We start from the raw sequence: 19,108 nt of genomic DNA, 5'->3' as shown, positions 1-19,108 counted from the left end.
TCACCACCCCCAGGAGAGACACTGAGATGCAGGGTGCCGTGGGCCAGCCTGGAGACCCTCCCTGGAGCCACTGGGAGAAGCAGACTGGAGGTCCCTCCAGGGGAGGAAGGGCCGGGATGCCCAGGTCAGTGACTACTTCTGGGTTTGTCTGATGTGTGCCCAGGCATCTGAGGGACAGCCTCCCCCAGAGCTGATGAAGACGGGTCCCTCCCTGGGGTCCAGAGTCACGATGCTGGGTCTGGGGGTCCCATCCACGGTGGCAGATAGGGCGCTGGGCGGAGGCTAGCCTGTCTGGGCCCTGGTCTGTCTACGGTACTCGGTGCTCTCTGCCCTTCTCACACTGTGACCTCGGTCTCCACCTCTGTAAGATGCAGAGACTGATCTAGAGGTTCACGGAGGTCCTTTAACCCCGACGTGGCCACCAACAGCTGCAATCAACAGCCGTGAAGACTGGACCCATTCTCTCTCACTCCCCAAGCAGCGCAGCCAGCGGTCTAGAAGGACCCCACAGACGTTCAGGCGCCCATGAAGGTGGCTGAGCGGAGAGCGTGCCCACACAGCACTCACGCTGCCACGCAGCACCTGGGCCAGGTGCTTCTCCAGGAGCCTCCATGTCCCTGTGTCTAATGGGACTGACGGTGATAACTTCTGACAGGTGGCAGAGTGAGAAGAGATGAGGCCCCTAAAGCATTTAGAAGCGTGTCCAGCACACAGCAAGTGCTCACTCATGGCGCTGGTGCCATCACAGGCCGGGCTGGAAGGACGTGGCCCTGCCCCGGGGCTCTGGCCCGGGAAACACCGTGGGGAGCTGCGCAGCAGGATCTGGCGCTGTGTTCCTTTCCCAGGACGGCCCCCGGCCAGGCCGGGCTCAGGCTGGGATCTAGATGGGGGTTCCAAGGCCTCGGCATCGGCATGCTGGGGGATGTCAAGGGTAGGCCAAGGTCGCCCTGGCTGGGAGCCCTTTGCGTCCCTTGACCGCTGACTTCTCCTGTCGGGCCCGATGGGAACCCGGGCTCAGCCTCTGCCACAGATGGGAGGCCCCTCCCCCGCCGCAGGCCCCGGACACTGACCTCGTTGTAGTAGGGGCAGTTCGTGGACTCCTTCATGGACGTGTACTTCTTGTCGTCGCCCACCTCCACACACACCACGGGGTCCATGTTCAAGCCCACCAGCTGCCGCGCCTCGATCACTGTGATGCTGACCTGCGGGCAGGTGAGGGGGAAGGTGCGAGAGGGAGAACCGTGAGCCTGGGAGCCGGTCCTGCTGGAGTCGGGTCGGCTGGAGGGTGCAGGGAGCCGGCACTGGACTTGGGTGCCAGTCTGAGCACTGCCTCGAACCTGTCACTGACCCCAGGATCTTTCCTCATTTGCCTCCAGGTCGGTGTGCCCCCCCCCACCCCCCGCCCCAGTTATTGGTGGGAGGGGGAGGGCGGCGGTTAAAGACTCTGAGGCCCCGGCCACACTCCAGACCAACCGAATCCAATCTCCTGGGAGGGGGTGGGAGGAGTGGGGCCCGGCCGCAGTTATTTGTAAAGCTCCCAGGTGATTCCAAGTGCTCCGAGCTCTTTCCCGCATCACTGGCCTGGCCCCACAGAGGGCTGCAAACCCACCTCCCAGCTTTTGTGCACTCAGGAATTAAGCTAAGTCTCCACTAACGTGCATTTAATTTTCTGCTCCAGCATTTCTCATTTTAAGCCTGCAGGCCTGTGATATCTCTTCTTCATTTCTGGAATTTGGCCCCCTTTCCACATTCCTGGTTTTCCCTCTTTTGCTTAATTTCCTTGTCTGGATGCCCAGTGAGGCTTTGGTGTTAACCCAAGCCACCCTTTCTGCCTTGAAGCTTGTATGTTGTGTGCATTCTGTGTCTTTTCAGTGGCGTCCAGCTCCCCAGAATCTTACTTCTCTACTGGGAAGCCCTTTTTCAGTCGTTTATTCATTCAACAAACATTTGCATATACACGGGGTGGGGGTGGAGGCAGAGAGATAGAGTCAGAGACAGAGGGGTGTGTGTGTGTGCGTGCGTGTGCTCGATAGAGTGCGCATGCGCATACTTTTCCTTAACCCTCATGTTAAGCCATCAGTTCTTGCTTCGGATTTGGGGGCGTTGGGTTCCATCAGGGTGGCCAGGATAAACAGGAAGGGGCAGACTTAGGGCTGCTGGAATGACACGGAGCCCCAGACCCGACACATTAATTACTAGGCGTGAGAGCCAGTGAGCTAGTGCAGGCTCACTGAGCCTGTTTTCTCAGCTATAAGGAGGTATCACTATCCCGCCTGGCAAAAGTTTTTGTAAAGCCTGCATGAGGTAATGTGCATCAAAGTGCTTTACAAACAGTAGAAAGGTCTAGAAAATGTGTGCTCTTGTTATAAATGGCTCCTCAAATAGAATTTACCTTCGGCTAAGTGGCTGGTGCCCCAAGCAGGTCAGGGCATGTACGATGCTTAATATTGCTTCATTTAAGTCTCTTGAACTTGAATTTTAACAAAATAGCCTAGGCCGAGCTAGTGTTAGCACGTCCCTCAGCACCCTCTTCTAATGAAACCGTGCGAGTGGCTTTCGATGCTTCTCATCTGGGAGAGTTGCAATTTTCCTTGTTGTGCTTTGAGGCGACTGCTAAATATGATTTTACTCAAGAGATTTTATTTTCCCTTTTCACAAAAAGAATAATCATGAAAATTATCATTCACGGTGTCCATCAAAGTCTTAAAAATATTCCAAAGGCCAAGAACACATCAAAACTAACGATGTTTAAAAAACAAATTCCCAGGCCAACGAGGACGTTGCCAAGAAAATACATAGAGCTGGAAACTGAAACTTTACTAATTGAAGTAACACGAGCTACGAAAGCAACCAATTCTATGTGGAACTTGAAATTTTGAAGGGAATGGAGCTGAGAATCTGGAGCTCTGAAGAAGTTCAACAATCACTGTTTCTTCAGGGAGCAGAAATGGAGAAAGCTCTGAGAAGCTCACCGCTAAGAGTAAACAGACACTAGAAGCCCTTCTAGAATATTCTTTTTTTTTTTTTTTTTTTTTTTTTTTTTTAGGGCCGTACCTGCGGCATATGGAAGTTCTCAGGCTAGGGGTCCAATCAGAGCTGCAGCTGCCAGCCTGCAGCACAGCCACAGCAATGCTGGACCCGAGCCACATCTTCGACCTACACCACAGCTTGCAGCAACACCAGATCCTTAACCCACTGAGTGGGGCCAGGGATTCAACCCACATCCTCGTGGATACTTGTCGGATCTGTTTCCACTGAGCCACAATGGGAACTCCCCTTCCAAAACATTCTTTGCATAGTAGTTTATAGAGTTTCAACCTCTATGAAATTTTTATACAAAATATATATATATTTTTTAATCTCATTTCCTCCCCTGCCTTTAGGGTTAGGCAGCTAACCCATCCCTGCATTTCCATCAAAAAAAAAAAAAAAGAGAGAGAGAGAGAGAGAGACTTTCTGTAACTCCAGATGGACACAACTTTGACAGGCATAATAAGGCACCAAAGATATGCTGTCAAGAGATTAAGCTTCCCAATGAGTGCAGTTGGCTGGATTTTATGTTTTTTTTTTTTTCATCCGGAGGCCCAGCCCTAATGGTAGCCTTTTGCCCTCAGTTCCTTTTCAGGACCAGAGTTTCCACCTTCCTCCACTGAGCAGAGCCAACGATGGTGGATAACCCTGGTTAGAAGCTTTGACACCCAAGAGGTAGGAGGCAGATTGGGGAGAAGGGCAGAGGGCTGAAAGGAGAAAAGGGTGGGGCAGAGGAAGAGGCTCCAGAGGGTGCTCCTTGCTGGGGGAAGGGTGGCCTGAGGGCTACCCCAAGAGTGTACAACAGAGGTGGCTGTGGGGGGCTGGTGGGGGAGGGGAAGGCCATGCCTGCTGCCCCTCCCCCTACCGGGGGGCTCTATGGAGGAGAAATGCATCACTTGGCCTCGAAATTTAAAAAAATAAGCTGAAGAAGGGGATGAGCCACCTCTCCCTTCCATTCTTCATCAGGAGAGGACTTGGCCTTTTCCAGGATGGAAGATGAGGAGGCACATAGAGCCACAAAGGGACCGACTGACCAGCCGACTGGGGTGATTTGACTATTGCCTCCTCTCCTTCCAAGATAAGAGACATAATCCCCAGGCGGCTTCATGCACGCATCCCAAGGAATCACGCCGAGTGTAAACCTATTCCTCTGTTCTGGGAGAAGCCAAGAGTCGTGGTGCTTTGTGACCTGCTTCCGGGGAATCTGGTCATGCCGCAAACATCGCTGGAGCTGGGGGTGAGAGACGGTGGACCCCTTCATACGGCTCTTCCCAAACATCCTTTACTCCCTCATCTCCAGATGACAGAGGTGGGACATGACCCGAAGATTTGGAGAAGACCACTCCAGTGGTGGCAAAGAGGATGGCGTGGAGGAGGCAAGATGAGGGGAGGGAGACCAGACACGTTGCGGTTGAGCTGGCGGTCAGAGGAGGGGCGATGACGTGGAGGTGAAAAGCAGAGAGATGTTTGGAGGTGACGACATATACAGTCTTGGTGCCAGAAAGAGAGGGAAGAGAACAGACTCAAGACTCCACGGCCCACCGAGAATCTCTCTGCCAAGTGCCAAGCTTAGCCCGCTCTCACGGGGAAACCGCACACAGGGAGGAGGCTGTGGCGTCTTGCTTTTGAGATGCCAATAATCAGGAAAGAGGTTACGCATTCCGAGCATTCTAAGCAGAAGAAACATTGCAGAGAGAATGGTGTCTGACTATGGGATCTTCATTCTTTAGAATGTTTTCTGTTCTCAGCACACAGAAGAGCAAAGCCCGTAACCCAGTCCCCTGGCGAAGCGCTCAGAAGTGCGAGGATACTCTGTGCTTAGGTTTTGGAAGAGAAGTGAGGAGGTGACATTCCCAAACCTCCCAGGAGCCCAGTGGCGTGAGCTTCTCTGAAACCAGAGAGGCAGGTCCACTTGACACTGCCTGGGGCTACTTGTTTAAGCCCCTGGGAAGATGGTCACCAACTGGATGAAAACAAACCAAAGCAAGGCTTAAAGAAGACAAGGAAATGGACAAGATGTATCTGTTACAAAGAAAGCTGGCATCTAGTCCTTCATATCATCACCTGAGTGAGGTGAGGTCAGGCTGTCCTTAAAGAAGGGTGCATGGGGCCTGGAAAATGGGAAATAAAGGTCTAACCTGGGAGAGGGGTTGGCTCAGATTCTGGGGCCTGGCACTGGACCTAGACAGGAAGTGCAGTGGCAGTCCAGTGGGGTCTCCCGAAGGCGGTGTCCTCCTCATCCCCCAACGCCCGGCCCCGAGCAGCCAGGACCCTCACTCAATCCTAGGAATACCCAGCAGTCTTCTCCTTAGCTCCCCAAAGAGGGTCCAGAGCAATGGATGAACCCTGGATGCTTCTTGCTTCTAGTTCATAAATAAGTACTAGGTGCTTCCAGCTTGTACATTAGTCTATTGTGAATTGTGTTATTGTAACTCAGTCTCTCAGCCTCCCATCAGCTCCAGGAGAAGAGACAAAATTGAGGATGTGGCCGTGCAAAGCTGAGGATCAAGCCCCAGCCTGGGAAGGCTGAACTGGGTCCCGCTGCCCTGTGTGTCCCTCTGCCAGCAGCTCCCAGCCACGCTCATGGCCCATTCTGCCTGCACTGCAGCCACACGGGCAATCTCACAGCTGCAAATCTCTCTCCATCTCAGCCAAATGGGTCCATTTGTCTCCAGTTTTGGAAACATACAAATTAAAAAAAATTAACCGTTAATTTCAGAAAATACAGAGAAGCAAAAAAACCCACCCACATTCTCATCATCTATATACACACGGCCAAGACTGACATTCCTTCCGGCATCAAAATAAGATAAAACACCACCTTAAAAAAAAAAAAATCTTTCTTTAGAAGCACTTATGTTAACCGTTGGAATTTTTTTTTTTTTTGACTTCGGTCTCTTTACCGTTTTCCAGGTCCCTCTCATTTATGAAGTCTGTTGCTGGTCGTAAAATCTTAAGAGGGCTTTGACCAGCATTCGCAGAGCTCTCCAGCTCCTTTGGGGGCTGGCACCTCTCTCCTTACGACATCGCTATCAGTGTCTCCCGGGAACAAGCTTATTCTGAGAACTTATATTCGGCATGTGGTCCTCTATGACCCCCAGATCCTTGTCTCCGCATCTAGCCCCAAACCCCCAGTAGAGCAGAGTTGGAAAGGCATGAGGCCTCTAGCTGCCCCACCTACCTGGTAATCCATGGGCCGCCCAGCACTTGGCTCCATCTTAATGTCTGGTTTGGACCTGAGGAGCAGAGTGTCTTGTCAGGCCAGGTGTAAGGGGACTGCCTGCAGGGCCCTGGAGGAAGAGGGCCCTGGCAGTGGTTAGAAGGAGAAGGGCATGGGACAAAATCATAGTCTTCAAACACTCCAGGGCTACCAAGCAGAACGGGAGCTCAGGGCTTCAATAGAGAGGACCAGCCAATGGCAGAAGTAACAGGCAGGCAGACATTAGGTCAACAGGGTCAAGTGCAGGCTGGGTGACTCCGTGATTTCCCTTTGCCTGGAGGTATTCAATGACCTGGGAACAAGCCCATGTCTTTGCAGAAGAGAGGTGAGAGAGAAATCCAGGAAAAGGAGGAGGGGGTAGGGTTAGGAAGGAGCTGTCCATGGGCCCTGATTCGTCCCCACCCCAGTTCCAAACATGGCAAGCTGGGTCCTGCCTGACCAGGTGAAGACAACCGGGGCTCAGGGGCTCCTGCCCACTCACCGCTTGTTGGAGACATTGGTGGTGAGCGCGGTGACGGAAGCAAGAGACACAGAGTCAGGATCCAGCCCATCCCCCAGTCGAATAGCCAGGCGGTCAAGGTCTTCCATCTCCAACACTGCTGGTTCATCTGGGGAAGAAGGAGGGCCTGTTAGGTGGGCTAGATGGTGGGCTAGTGACTCTATTTCCCTTTTTGCTTTGGCCTCCTGGAAGCTAAGAGTCAAATTCCAGGTTTCCTTGCTAGCATCTGCTTAGAATGCTATGCTCTGTGTATGTGCAGTGTTTCTGACCTAAACTTGATCTCTAATTTTAACTGATATTGTATCTGGTCTTGTGGTTTTTGTTTGAATCGAATGTAACTCATTACTTACCTAAGCACTGAATAGCCTCTGTGGTGGGTTAGAAATAAAGACTCCGTACTTAGGTACCTCTTGTACCAATATCTATAATTTACTGAGTGCCTCCTATGAGTGGCACAATGCCAGGCATTTTATACACGTATCTCTAGTCCTCATAATGCTCATAGTCATATCCTGCCAAGATAGGCACTATTCTCATGTCATAGATGAAGAAACCCAGGCTTAGGAAAGAACTTATCCGTGTAAATTAGCTGATGGAATTCACAACCTAACCGTATATGGATTTGTAGAAATCCAATGAAATGAAGAAATGATCATTCTGAGAAGCCACCCAAGGATAGTGGGTTTGGGTCTCAGCTAATAGCTCTACCCTCTCCAATCTAAGAAGGAGAAAGGTGCAGCTGGAACTGGCATGGAGGCAGAGAGAGAATCTGGAGCCAGTGGGCCGCACAGAGGGTGCTGGGGAGGGAAGCCAGGAACCCTGAGGATGGGAATGCCATCCACAGACCGACCTGGATCAGAAAGCCGCACGTAGCTGCCCTACCACTCCACCTGCCCCCTCAACCCCTCGCCTTCCACCTGTCCTCCCTGCTCCCTCTTAAACGGCTGTCTTGCCCCGTCCCCAGCTTGCTGCTCCAGTGGCACCAGTGCCACAGGCCACTGCAGTCTTCCTGGATTCACCTTGCCACTCTCCCCCAGGGACATCCCTGCAGCCCCACGAGAGCACATGGGGAAAGGCAGGACTAGGAGTCCTGCTCCGAGCAAGCATTGTCGGGGCTCTGATTTCCCCCCAGAAATAGAGAATTGGCCAAACAAGCTTTTTTGTTGTTATTCTCTTCTCCAGTTAAAAATCTCCAGGCTTCTGTGTGGAGAAGTAAGAATGGGAGCAAAGAGGGCGGGAGGAGCCCACGGGATAGAGAGGCTCTTCTAGACTGGAGGAAATACGGTTCCCGCCCCAGCTCTCCAAGCGCCCCCTTCCGGAGGACCACTGTCAGGACCCGGCTCCTCTGCCAGCCAATGGGATGTCAGGCCCCTCCCAGGTGGCTCCGCCGGCCAATCGCAGGAGAGCCGACGGAGAGGAGGGGTGTGGTCACTTTCAGGGGCCGAGTGGGTCTGGAGGGCTCCCGAGGGGCTGGTTGGACAGTGGGCCAGGGCATTCGTCCATACCTGGTCTTTGGGGCTCCTCCTTGTGAGGCCGGTTCTTGCCGAGCTTCATGGCGGAGAACACGCTCCTCCCGGCTCTGCGAGGGGGCCGCCAGAATAAGATGGAGGGAGATGAATGCCGGGAGGAAGACACACAGACACAGAAGAGCAAAACCCGAGAGAATATGTAAGGGAAAGGGAGATCCAAGCCCCAGACCCTCACCTACTGATCCCGAGATGTGCTGGGGGCCAAATTTCCCAAGCTTGGAGCTGTGAGGGGGAATTAGGACAGAGGAAACCCCATCGCTTCCTCCTTCCCCATGCCTTCACACCACTGAAGAGCAGGTTGGGGACCGGGACCAGAGAGGGAGGGCTTCAGGTGGGAAGAACCTTTTCATCTGGAGCCCTTTGGAGTCCTGATCCCAGCCCCTCAGTCCAGTCTTAGAGCTCTGAGCTGGGCCAGTGCCACCAAGCTCATCCTCCCTGTCCGAGAACCCCACCTCGTCTGGGTGGAAAGAAAGTCAGATGACCAGAGAGAAAGCATCAGAACAGAAAGGCAGGAAAAGGACTCAGAGAGGCAGAGACTGATGAGGAGATGGGAGATGTGGTTGAAACTAGTTGCCCTGGTGCCCAAATCCTGCCTTGTCTTTCCCAACCTCTCTCTGCCCTTGGATTCTCCTTGGCCCTCAGTGAAAAGGAGGAGATGGGTTCTTTCCCACCTCTATCTTTGGTCCTGGCTTTGCTCCTTCTGCCTGTCCCCTCTCACTACAGAATCCCCCTTTTGCCAACCCCCAGGAACATATGGCCGACTCCATAGTTCCTACCTCTTCCTCTGGCTTGGTGTGGCCTTGTGCCCCTGCAGTCAGTGGGGATGAAGGAAGGGGGCAGGGGGTCCTCACTGTCCCTTCAGTGATGTCCCTGCAGCCGAGCTTGTGGTCCCTGGTCCAGGAGGGACCAGGAGTAGGATCAGCAGGGGGTAAAGTGTAGGATTCCATTACCCCATCAATATTGCATGAGCCCGACACCTGACTCCCTCCACTTCCCATTCTCCCTCCTCCTGGCCATGGCCCTGTTATCCTGTAGGGGTGGGATGCAGACTCCAACCTTGAACCCCTCCTACAGCAGAGCCCACCCATCTTTGGGCCAGGGATCTCCCTGGAGAGGCTTGGCTATGGTTCCCCAAGAACCCCTGTTCTTGATGCTGGGTTATGTGAAATTGCAGAAAAACATTTCTGTTCTTGCAGAGGTGGCCTAGAAACCTCAAGCCCCTCCTTGGGGTTGGGGAATCCAACCTCATCCCCAAACCTAGCCCCATCCTAGCTTCTGGCCTTTTCTTTGCTCTACATATGCCTGGCAAGACATGGTGTATGTCTGTATCCCAGCGAGACAGCAACCAAGAACCACCTCTTTCATGTGGCACTAGCTCACAGTTTAGGAAACACTGGCATCTTCATGGTTTCCTAAAAAGGTATGTGGCAGATGAAAGAAGGCTGGGGTAGCACTGATCTGTCTGCAGTATCCAGCATCATGTTACCTGGAACGTGTCAACGGGAGAAGAGAGAAAGAAATGCACTCTAAAAAAAAAAGGAAAACCTTTGGAATTATCTTCAAAAGTTTCTCTGCAACAAGAGATTACATGACCTTTCTCGAGCAGCTAATCTGGGCCAAAGGGCTTTTCCAGATGTTTGCTCCTTTCATCTTCACAGCAATTCGGGGAGGGGCAGAGACTTCTCATTCAACCCATGAAACACCTGAGGTTCAGAGAGTTGGGACAGGAGCTCCCGCCCCCAGGCTGGCAGTACTTCCAGCGCATCTTCAATGCTCTGGGTTTGCCCTTCTCTGTGGATCCCATCCTGACCATTTGGAACTTTGGCGAAAAGTCTCCATGTGCCAGCACAACTTGCAGATGGGGACATCATCTGTGACGAGTCCCATGGACCGTGCCTGTGTTTACAGAGAGGGGGCTCATTCAAAAATAATCTAAGCACCCACACATTTGGGGAAGAACAGGCTATACATATTAAGTTACTAGTGACCTAATACTGAACAGATCGATGAGCCCATTAAAAACAGTCATATATGGAGTTCTCGTTGTGGCTCAGCAGGTTAAGAGCCCGACCAGTATCCGTGAGGACGTGGCTTCCATCCCTGGCCTCACTCAGTGGGGTAAGGGTCCAGCGTTGCCTCAAGCTGCAGCATAGGCCACAGAGGGAGGCAGCTTGGATCTGGCATTGCTGTGACTGTGATGTAGGCCAGCAGCTGCAGCTCCGATTTGACCCCTAGCCAGGGAACTTCCATAAGCCATGGGTGCAGCCCTAAAAAATAAATAAAGCAATTAAAACGCAGTCATATAGTAGTGAGAAAAGAACCATCCTGTGAGATTTCTCCTTTCTTGGTGGCCTTAAGAGCAGGGGTGCTGGCTGTTGTCTGACCCCTGCAAGAAATGAGTTGTCTTCTCTCTGCTTCCTGTCTCAGTGTTTGGGTTTCTCTTCCTCTCAACCCAGCTGCTCTCCTGGATTAGCCAAGAGGCTCCTGGAGGCTCTGTGCTGACTGTGTACACCCACTTCTTGGCCATTCCTGGGCTGGTGGCTCCTTAGTGTCCTCAGCCCCAGTCTGTGTGTGACTTATCTGCTGCCATCACACCCAGTCTGCTCCAGCCACACAACCCCCATTCCATCCTCCCGACCCAATGCCCCCCGGCCCCCCACCCAAGGAAAGAAGGGCTCTTAGATGGTAGGTCAACGCCATGTGTCAGGACAGAGCAGGCCCTACCTGGAGAGGCCAGCCACTCTGCATCCTGGCATGGGATCTGGCCCCTGCCTGAGGCCCAGAGGAGATTCAGGTGTCAGGGAATCCTGGCTTTCTGATGCTGATCCCAGGGACCACCCAAGTGGCCTGGGACCTCCCTTGGGCAGCTACGGCCCTTGAATTCAAAAATCACTTTATTCCTTAAAACAAATGTATTTGGAAGCAATGATAGAGACTGTTAAAAAAAGTATACTTTTTCCAACCACTCTCTACCAGACTCCTCTCCCTAGAGCCTGCATTCTTTTAACTATCTCAAGTGGACAAGATCGCTGGTGGGACTCCCGTGTGCCTGGGATAGCTGGAAAAGGTGGTTTATCCCTTTATGAAAAACACATAGTGTGTAGGGTAAGCATAATTCCCAGAATTTTTTTTTTTTTTCTTTTTAGGGCTGCACCCGAGGCACATGGAGGTCCCCAGGCTAGGGGTCAAATCAGAGCTGCACTACAGCCACTGCAGCTCCGGATCCAACCCCCATCTGCAACCTACACCACAGCTCATGGCAACGCTGGATCCTTAACCTACTGAGCAAGGCCAGGGACTGAACCCACATCCTCATGGATACTAGATGGTTTGTAACCTGCTGAGCCACAACGGGAACTCTTGCAGAATTTTCCAGAATTCTTACTGTAGGCTCTGCATCTATTAGACTTACTCTTCGTTCACATGAGCTGTGGACACTGACACATGATGGCCTTGGCTCTCACTGCCCTTGTAATCTTTCTGATTGATGACACATCAGAAATCACTAGAGAAAAAGCCTTTTCTACCCATCACTTCCCGGAAAGCAGCATGCCAGCTTCTCTTGACAAAGGGTAAATGTTATTTTTGAAATAAATATTAGCTTGATCAGGGAATTTTGAAGAGTATTCACTTGTATTAAAGACTTCCATTTCAAAACTAAAAAAAAAGTAAAATGTTCATTAGGTTACTGGTATACAAGTCTGTTTTAAATTCTGCATTTGGTCCAGATGGTTTGTCAGTTATAATATGGTGATATATTATGATATAATATGGTGAGAGACAAAGAAAACAAACTTGTTATCAACTTTGGTAAAAAAACAAACAAAACCACTTTGCAACCACGTGACTCACTGGTGGCTGCATGAAAGCAAGAGAAGCAGGAGGCAGGGGAGGCAGGCCTGTCAGGACCCTCTGAAGGTTTATGATGACATTTGGGCTCCCCATTTGCCAGGCTCAGGGCAGCCTGAATGATATGCACCTGCAATTTAGATGCTATTTCTCCCTAGAGAGAAGATTTTAAAGTGAGTTCACTCATTCTAAACTCTTTTTTTTTTTTTTTTTTTCCATTTATGGCCTTAATTGATTTGCTTGTTCCACCATGTCTTTGAGGTTGGGTGATGCACTTGAGGTCCCAGGGGAGAACTTGGAACGCTCCAGTGATACCCTGGGAACATTTGCCAAGCAAAATTTAACAAGCTGGGTCCCACTCAGTTGGGTGTCTGTGTTATTCTGGAGATTGTGACTCAAAGGGTGTGAAGCGCAGGCCGGGCCGGGCTGCGCAGGGCTTCTACCTGCAGCGGGAACTGTCAAGGCTCATTAGCTTAGGCCTCAGGGAATCGAGAGAAACAAACTCCTGCCTAAGAGACATGGGTTTGTGTTTCTCTAGTTCCTCTTCTTTCTCCTCGGTGGAGATAGAAACTAACCAGCTTTGCTGCCATATAACCTTTTCGAGATTTAAAACTGGCCCCAAAGCTTTTCTTTTCCAGGCTAAAGAGTTTCAATTTGTTTAATCTTAGCAATCCCATTTGCCTGCCCTTTCAATCACCCTAAGGCTCTACAATTGAAATAAGAATAATAAATGCCAGTTTACTTTATCTCATATGTGAATTAAGACGTGGCAAGACTAGAGTTCCTGTCGTGGCTCAACAGTAATGAACCCAACTAGTATCCATGAGGACTCGAGTTGGATCCCTGGCCTCACTCAGTGGGTTAAGGATCTGGTGTTGCTGTGACTTGAGGTGTAGGTCGCAGACGTGGCTCGGATCCTGTGTGGCTGTGGCGTAGGGTGGCAACTGCAGCTCCGATTCCACCCCTAGCCCGGATACTTCCAAATGCTACGTATGTGGCCCTAAAAAGAAACAAACAAACAAAAAAGAAATGGCAAGACCTTAGGATGGGGTCGGCCAGGGAACCAGCATTCGCTGTGGGCCTAACACGTGCTCACATTGTGAGGCACCTGCAGTCCTGTTGTGGCCAAAGGGATCCAGCCAGGCTGAATCCCAGGACAGAGTGGGGAGTGAGTGAGGAGCAATCAAGAAAGGAGTCTTAGAGATTCACCAATCTCAGACAGACAGCCTGGGGGATTGGCAGGTTGTGGGCCTTTTGTGTCTAAACATTCAGGCAAACACCTGACCTTGAGACTTCTCCCTAAGTGGGACCCCCCAGCTTAATGTTTGCCATCATCTCCCACACTCCCCAACATCTGGTTCCCTGGCTCCTTTGTTGAGCCTGGCACATGCTCTCTTCCTGAGGCTTCTTCCCTTGCTTGAAACCTGCAAACTCTCTGACCCATCAGGTCTCTGGACCTGAGTGTCCCCGCGTGGTGCCATTGCCATGTCACCATGCTTTTTGCTCAAGTGTAGCAAGCAGGAGTTGGAACTCCACATGCTTTTGCAAAAGCAATGAATGAGGCTGTGCGTCCCTGGGATCTTAGTGCAAGCAGATACCCCAGGTCCACACCAGTGCTCATCCAGACCCCTGTAAACACAATCCTATTGCCTGATAGCCTCATGTCAATTAATTTTTAATTTATCAGGACCCCAGTTTTGAGCAAATCTCTTAACATCTCCGGGGCTCAGTTTCCCTATCTGGAGAATAAAGACCACATTCCTGATTTTTCAGCTCTTGTTGGTGTGTTTGAAAAATTTAAATGTAATATAATCAAGGCTCCCAACTTCCTGGGCCTATTGTAAATTCTGGATTAGGGGGTACATTCCCTGGGTTTGAGTCCCAGCTCTGTCCCTCTTCTAGGGCCAGTTGCTTCCCCTCTCTGGGACCCAGATTTGTCATCTGTAAGAGCCAGTGTGGGAGCAGAAGCCCCCTCCAGTGGGGTCAGCCTTGACTGCCACTGCCCTGGAGAATTCCCTGTGATGCTGGAAAGTCCTTGAGACACAGGAGCTCTCCGGGAGGCTGTGAGACCCATCCGTCACCCCTGAGCCCTGAGACTTTCCAGTACCTTGTGGTGGCCCCTCCCGCCTGCTGTCACCTCCTTCTGTCCCTCCCTCAGGAAGGCTTTTGAGGGGACTGGAGATGATGAGGGCTCCCAGAGAGGGGTCATCCTTCTCTGGCTGTCTGGGTCTCATGCTCTGGCCACCCCCTGAGGCCGCTCAACGCCCAGAGTTTATCCTCCTTGGGCCTCTAGCGCTTCGGGTCCATCTAGCCCAGCCTTGCCTTGGCTCCCCTTAGCACCTGCACTCCCTCCCTTATGGGGAAGCCTCAGGGCCAGTGCTCCGGGAGGGGGGCACTGAACAGGGAAGTGGAGGAGGAGTCAAGACACTGAAAGGAGGGAGCAGGAAATGGAAACCGGAAGGCCCGCCCCCACCCTGAGGGAGTGGAAACCGGAAGGCCCGCCCCCACCAGGACACCTCCTTACCCCCTCCCCCTGTGGCCGGGTGGAGTGGCCTCCCTCGCCCTGCCTTGGCCCCATGCTGGCTCCACCGGGACAGCCCATGCCTAAGCCCTCAGATCCGGGCCCCCCGCCGCCTGCACCGGGTGGGGACCCTTCCCTCTCACGAGCCCCACGGGCTCCGCCCTGGCCTGGGACACCTACTTGCGCTCGCCATCTCTGCCTCCCTTGGTCTTCTCTCTGCCTTTGCTGAGTAGGGGGAAGAAATGAGGAGACAAGGGCATGTGTGTGAGAGGGTGAAACCAGAGACGCCTGCAGACCTAGCCCCTGGCCTGCTGACCCCCACGCTCCCCAGGGGCTGCCTTGTCCCCAGACCTCTTGATCCACAGCCTGCTGGGCAGGGGTTCCATAGCTCCAGACTCTGCCCGGGGAGGGTGGGAGGAGCTGTGGTCCCAACACCTGGGGAAGAGCTCACAGGGGTGGGGCCGGTGGCCAGTATCCCACGGACCCCACGCCCAGGAGAACCTGGAGCCCTGGTGAGGGAGGAGGTCTCAGGGTCCCCGCTGATCTCCTCCTCCCCCAGGCCAGGGTCTGTGATTTCAGAATGTGGGTTGCGTTCCACAGCGAGCGCAAGGTTAGAGGAGCCTGGCCACCCTCCAGGCCTGGGCCAGCCTCTGCCCTCCCCATGCCTGGCACCCTCCAATAGAGAGGGGAGCTCCCAGGCTCTGAGGGCCTCGGAGAAGAAAGGTGGGCCCAGGAGGTTCTTTGTGTGCAGCAGTAGGTGAGCTGCTGCTCCAGGGCCCAGAGCCGGGCTCCTTCCTCTTCCTACTTAGGGAGGTGGCCAGAGAGCCCTTCTGGAATGTTCTCTGAGGCTGTGGCAATGAGGATAAAGGGAAGAAAGTGCCTAACAATTAGGAGTTTTTTCCCTCTCCTCACACCCTGTCCTGGCACAGACCTTGCCTGAGTGGACATGACTCCAGTCACATCACAGCTCAGGTCCTGAGGCCCAGATGGACCACAGCTGTCATTTCCCTCAGGCCAGCTGGTCTGTGTGTAATTCCTTTCAAAGGAGATAACATCAGCTAGGCCTCTGGCTACCAAAATCCACAAGACCACTGAGCAGAGAGCAGAAAAGGGGAAGCTGTCTCAGCAGCCCTGCTCTGGCCCCAAGCCCTGGCTGGTCTTGGGGGCTGGTTGGACGCGGGCCCCACTGGGACCTGGGCTCCAATGAGCTTTCAAGAATGAGGGCCGAGTAGGAGATTTACGGGCCCTGTTTTCATATTAATCCGAGCAGGGCTGCCTTTTTCTGAATCATGGATTCAGATTTTGAGGTATGTTTGTTTATTCTTTTTGTTTGTTTGTTTTGTTTGTTTTTTAGGGCCGCATCCATGGCATACTGAAGTTCCCAGGCTAGGGCCACAGCCACAGCCACGTGGGATCCTTAACCCACTGAGCAAGGCCAGGAATCAAACCCACATCCTCATGGATACTAGTCGGATTCGCTCCCGCTGTGCCACAGCGGAAACTCCTGTTGATTCTTTTGGAAAGATCTCTATGACCCTGAAAAGTTTGAAAATCTTTGCGGTAGAGGAACCAGAAGGGGAGGTGTGTCACCTAAAAGTGGTCCAGGGTGGGCCAGGTTCCCGAGTGACCAAGTGTGATGCTTTTTCTTGTTCCCTTTGGGTTTTACTCTGAAATGGCAGAGAGGTGTCTGGCTGGCCCACTGGGGAGACTTCTCAGGCACACAGCAGGCCAGGGCACAGCACGTACCCACAACCTGGCACCCAGCACACCCCACTTGGCACACCCCTGCCCTAGCCCTCCTCAGACACCCCAACTACTATTGTGACGCCAACTAACGTTAACAAGAATAACTGCACTGCCCGAAAGGGAGACCTTGAAGATGCCTTGACCTGTGACACCACCCATCTCACAAGCTGGATATTGTCGTTATCTGACTTTTTAATCTCAGCCGGCCCTCAGTCTCTCCATTTCAAAGGGTAGGAAGGGGGGTTTGACTTCACGGCTGTCCTCATTGCTAGAAGACCTCTCTGTGAAGCCCTGCACGGGCCTGACTGTCCTTCTAGAGTCCACACTGTGTTTTTAGCATCCCAGCCTGGCCAGGGAAGTTCTGTGGCTCAGCCAACACACACACACACACACTCTTTCTCTCTCTCTCTGCCTTGGTTTCACCTCTTCCTCAAGCCCCGTCCCCATCACTCTGTGTGCACCATTGGAAGCAGCCATGGGGCAGAGGGATCAATATGGCGGCCTCCTGGGGATCTGGGGTTTGCTGGGACCCTAGTGCTGCCTGCCTCACTTGAGCTCTCAGTCCTGGGCAGGGGGTGAAGAGGACCCCTACCTCAGGTGAGGCGGCTGAGTTTGGGAGGAGTCTTCTGAGCCCTGTTTCCCCCCACATCTCAGCGTGGCCTTGACCCTGGCTCCCCAGGGAGCAGCTGCAGCTCTGGAGTCCAGCCTGGTGGAGGGAAGTGGGGGAGGGGCCATGGGAACCCTGCATCCCCGGGGTTGAGGCTGGCTGTGCTGAGCCCGTGCACACACCAGGGCAGATGCCAGGGCACGTGCCTCGTGCCCATCCCCGTCAGAGCCCCCAGCCATGCACACATACCCGGCTGCCCTCTGGCCCCTGGCACAGGAGGGAGGTACCTTCTTCCATGGATCCAGCAGGAGAACAAGAAAAATGGCTCCCTCCCGCCCCCTCCTCCAGGATGCGACCCAGCAGAGAGGAGCCCAGCAGGAAGCCCTATAGGGCTGGACACCAGGAAGGGGGTGGGTGGAAAGCGGTGGGGCCGTGGAGGGCCTGAGGGCCAGGCAGGTGGAGAAAGTGAGGAAAGAGAGCTGTGGGACACAGAGAGTCCGCAGACGCCCCGATTCTGCAGGGCAGCTGCGAGATTAAAGCTGGGCTCCCCTCTTTGTCCTTTCTGACACGTGGTCCTCTGGCCCAGAAGCCAGTGGTGCGGGCAGTGCTCCCTGGTGTCACCCAGAAAGAGAACATACGTGCAGGTGAGCGTGTGCAAATGCCGGGGCACCAGAGCGTGTGTGCATGTGTGTGTGTTCAGGGCTGAAGTCTCCTCTCTGCTCAGGCACCCGGGCAGATGTACACGACATGCAAGGGCCCAGTGCGTCGACTTTTGTGCTTCTGAGAGCAAGTGCCCGTGGGGGGAGAAATTCATTTCTTCTCTGTTACACTGACGGCTGGGGAGGTGAGGGGTGCCCTGCGATTGCGTGAGGTCCCCGGCTGAGCCCAGGCGGCGGCGGCGAGGCTCCAGCGTGGGCAGCTCTGTTTGCAGAGCCCTTGCTGTGGGTGGTGAGGCCAGAGCTGGGAGGGATCTTGGGCCAAAAGGTTGGATGCTGCTCGGGGCAGAACAAGTGTGGGTGGGGTAACACAGAGACCGTGGACAGGGAGGAGGAAGGAAGGGGACCGTGGCTGAGCCCTGGCCACAGGCTAACCCTGCGGTGGGCAGCCCACATGTGTTATCTCGTGTGATCCTAACACTCCTGCGAGGCCTCATGGATCCCCATCTTACAGACGGAAAAATGGGGCTCTAAATAGCAGAGCTGGGATTTGAGCCCTGTGCTCTCCATGGCACTGTGCTTTCTTCTGGAATATTCTGGGGTTATTTTGCAGAGAGCTTGTGGAAATCAGAGGCTGCTCATCTGGAGGCAGGGACTAGAGAAGCAGGCAGAATGGCTCAGAGGGCGTGTGACTGACCAGGACCTGGGTTGATGGAGCCATGGGAGGGGAGGAGAGGGTTAACAGGAAGATGGGGGTGCTGGGCTTTGTGCTGGGGGGCTGCTCAGGAGGCGCTGCCAGCAGATAATCCCTGAGGTCCAAGGGGAGGCACTTCCGGTAGATGCACAAAGCCTTGGGAGTGAGTGCCCTTAAGGGGGAAATATCTGCAGAGGCCCCTCCAGGGGGTGGTGGGGACAGATGGCAGGATCCTGGCCAGGGGAACCCAGACCTGGAGGGAGTCTTCCCCACATCCATCCCCTCTGCCATCCGTGGAGTGGAGGCCTCAGGCCGCCAGTCCTGGGCATGAGGTTCTTTCCTGCCACTTATTGCACGAGCCCCACACCCCCTCCAGCAAGCTCCCTGCCCGGCCCCATCCGACCAGAGCAGTGGGTTCCCACACTAGACCCCTGGGGTCCAGATGACCAGGGGAAACACTGCTGCTTGCCGGCAACCATGCTTTCTGGCTGGGAAAACAACAGAGGGGTCCCCTGTACATTGGTCGCCCTGACCTACAAAGGATGGGCTGGAGGGTGGTGGGGGGGCGGATGGAGGACCTGGGGTCAGAGCCTGGATACCCGCTGCCCTTCCTCCTCACTGTCCCTTTGTGGCCTGACATCTTTCTGGAGGGCTCTCTGGCCCAGAAGACCCCCGAGCCAACCGGCCTGGCTGCCTGGCAGGCACTTCCATGAGGAGGGTGAGACATAACACCCAGGGCTGCGAGGCCAGCTAGCAG

General features: G+C 53.7%; 1 protein-coding gene across 9 annotated transcripts in view; it reads right to left on the bottom strand.

Annotated features, from left to right (window-relative positions):
• OTOF (otoferlin) overlaps positions 1 to 19,108 on the bottom strand; it is a 107,363-nt gene that overhangs the window by 33,630 nt on the left and 54,625 nt on the right. For 5 of the 9 annotated variants that reach the window (XM_085016136.1, XM_085016139.1, XM_021087729.2 and 2 more), the window contains exons 6-9: positions 8,255 to 8,328; positions 6,732 to 6,858; positions 6,212 to 6,266; positions 1,071 to 1,202 (exon numbers count right to left, since the gene is read on the bottom strand). In XM_085016136.1, coding sequence (XP_084872262.1) covers positions 1,071 to 1,202; positions 6,212 to 6,266; positions 6,732 to 6,858; positions 8,255 to 8,328 — 388 coding nt within the window. Of the gene's footprint in view, positions 1 to 1,070; positions 1,203 to 1,609; positions 1,687 to 6,211; positions 6,267 to 6,731; positions 6,859 to 8,254; positions 8,329 to 14,828; positions 14,874 to 19,108 lie in introns of those variants that run through there. The other 4 variants (XM_085016141.1, XM_085016135.1, XM_085016138.1 and 1 more) reach the window with 2 other exon arrangements.

Source organism: Sus scrofa, chromosome 3 (genome assembly GCF_054392235.1).
Source record: "Sus scrofa isolate SSC_HxYL_T2T_F1_AM1 chromosome 3, Sscrofa_HxYL_maternal_Yorkshire_Landrace_v2.0, whole genome shotgun sequence".
In the NCBI taxonomy this organism is placed as follows: domain Eukaryota; kingdom Metazoa; phylum Chordata; class Mammalia; order Artiodactyla; family Suidae; genus Sus; species Sus scrofa.
This window is presented reverse-complemented; position numbering and strand designations above follow the sequence as displayed.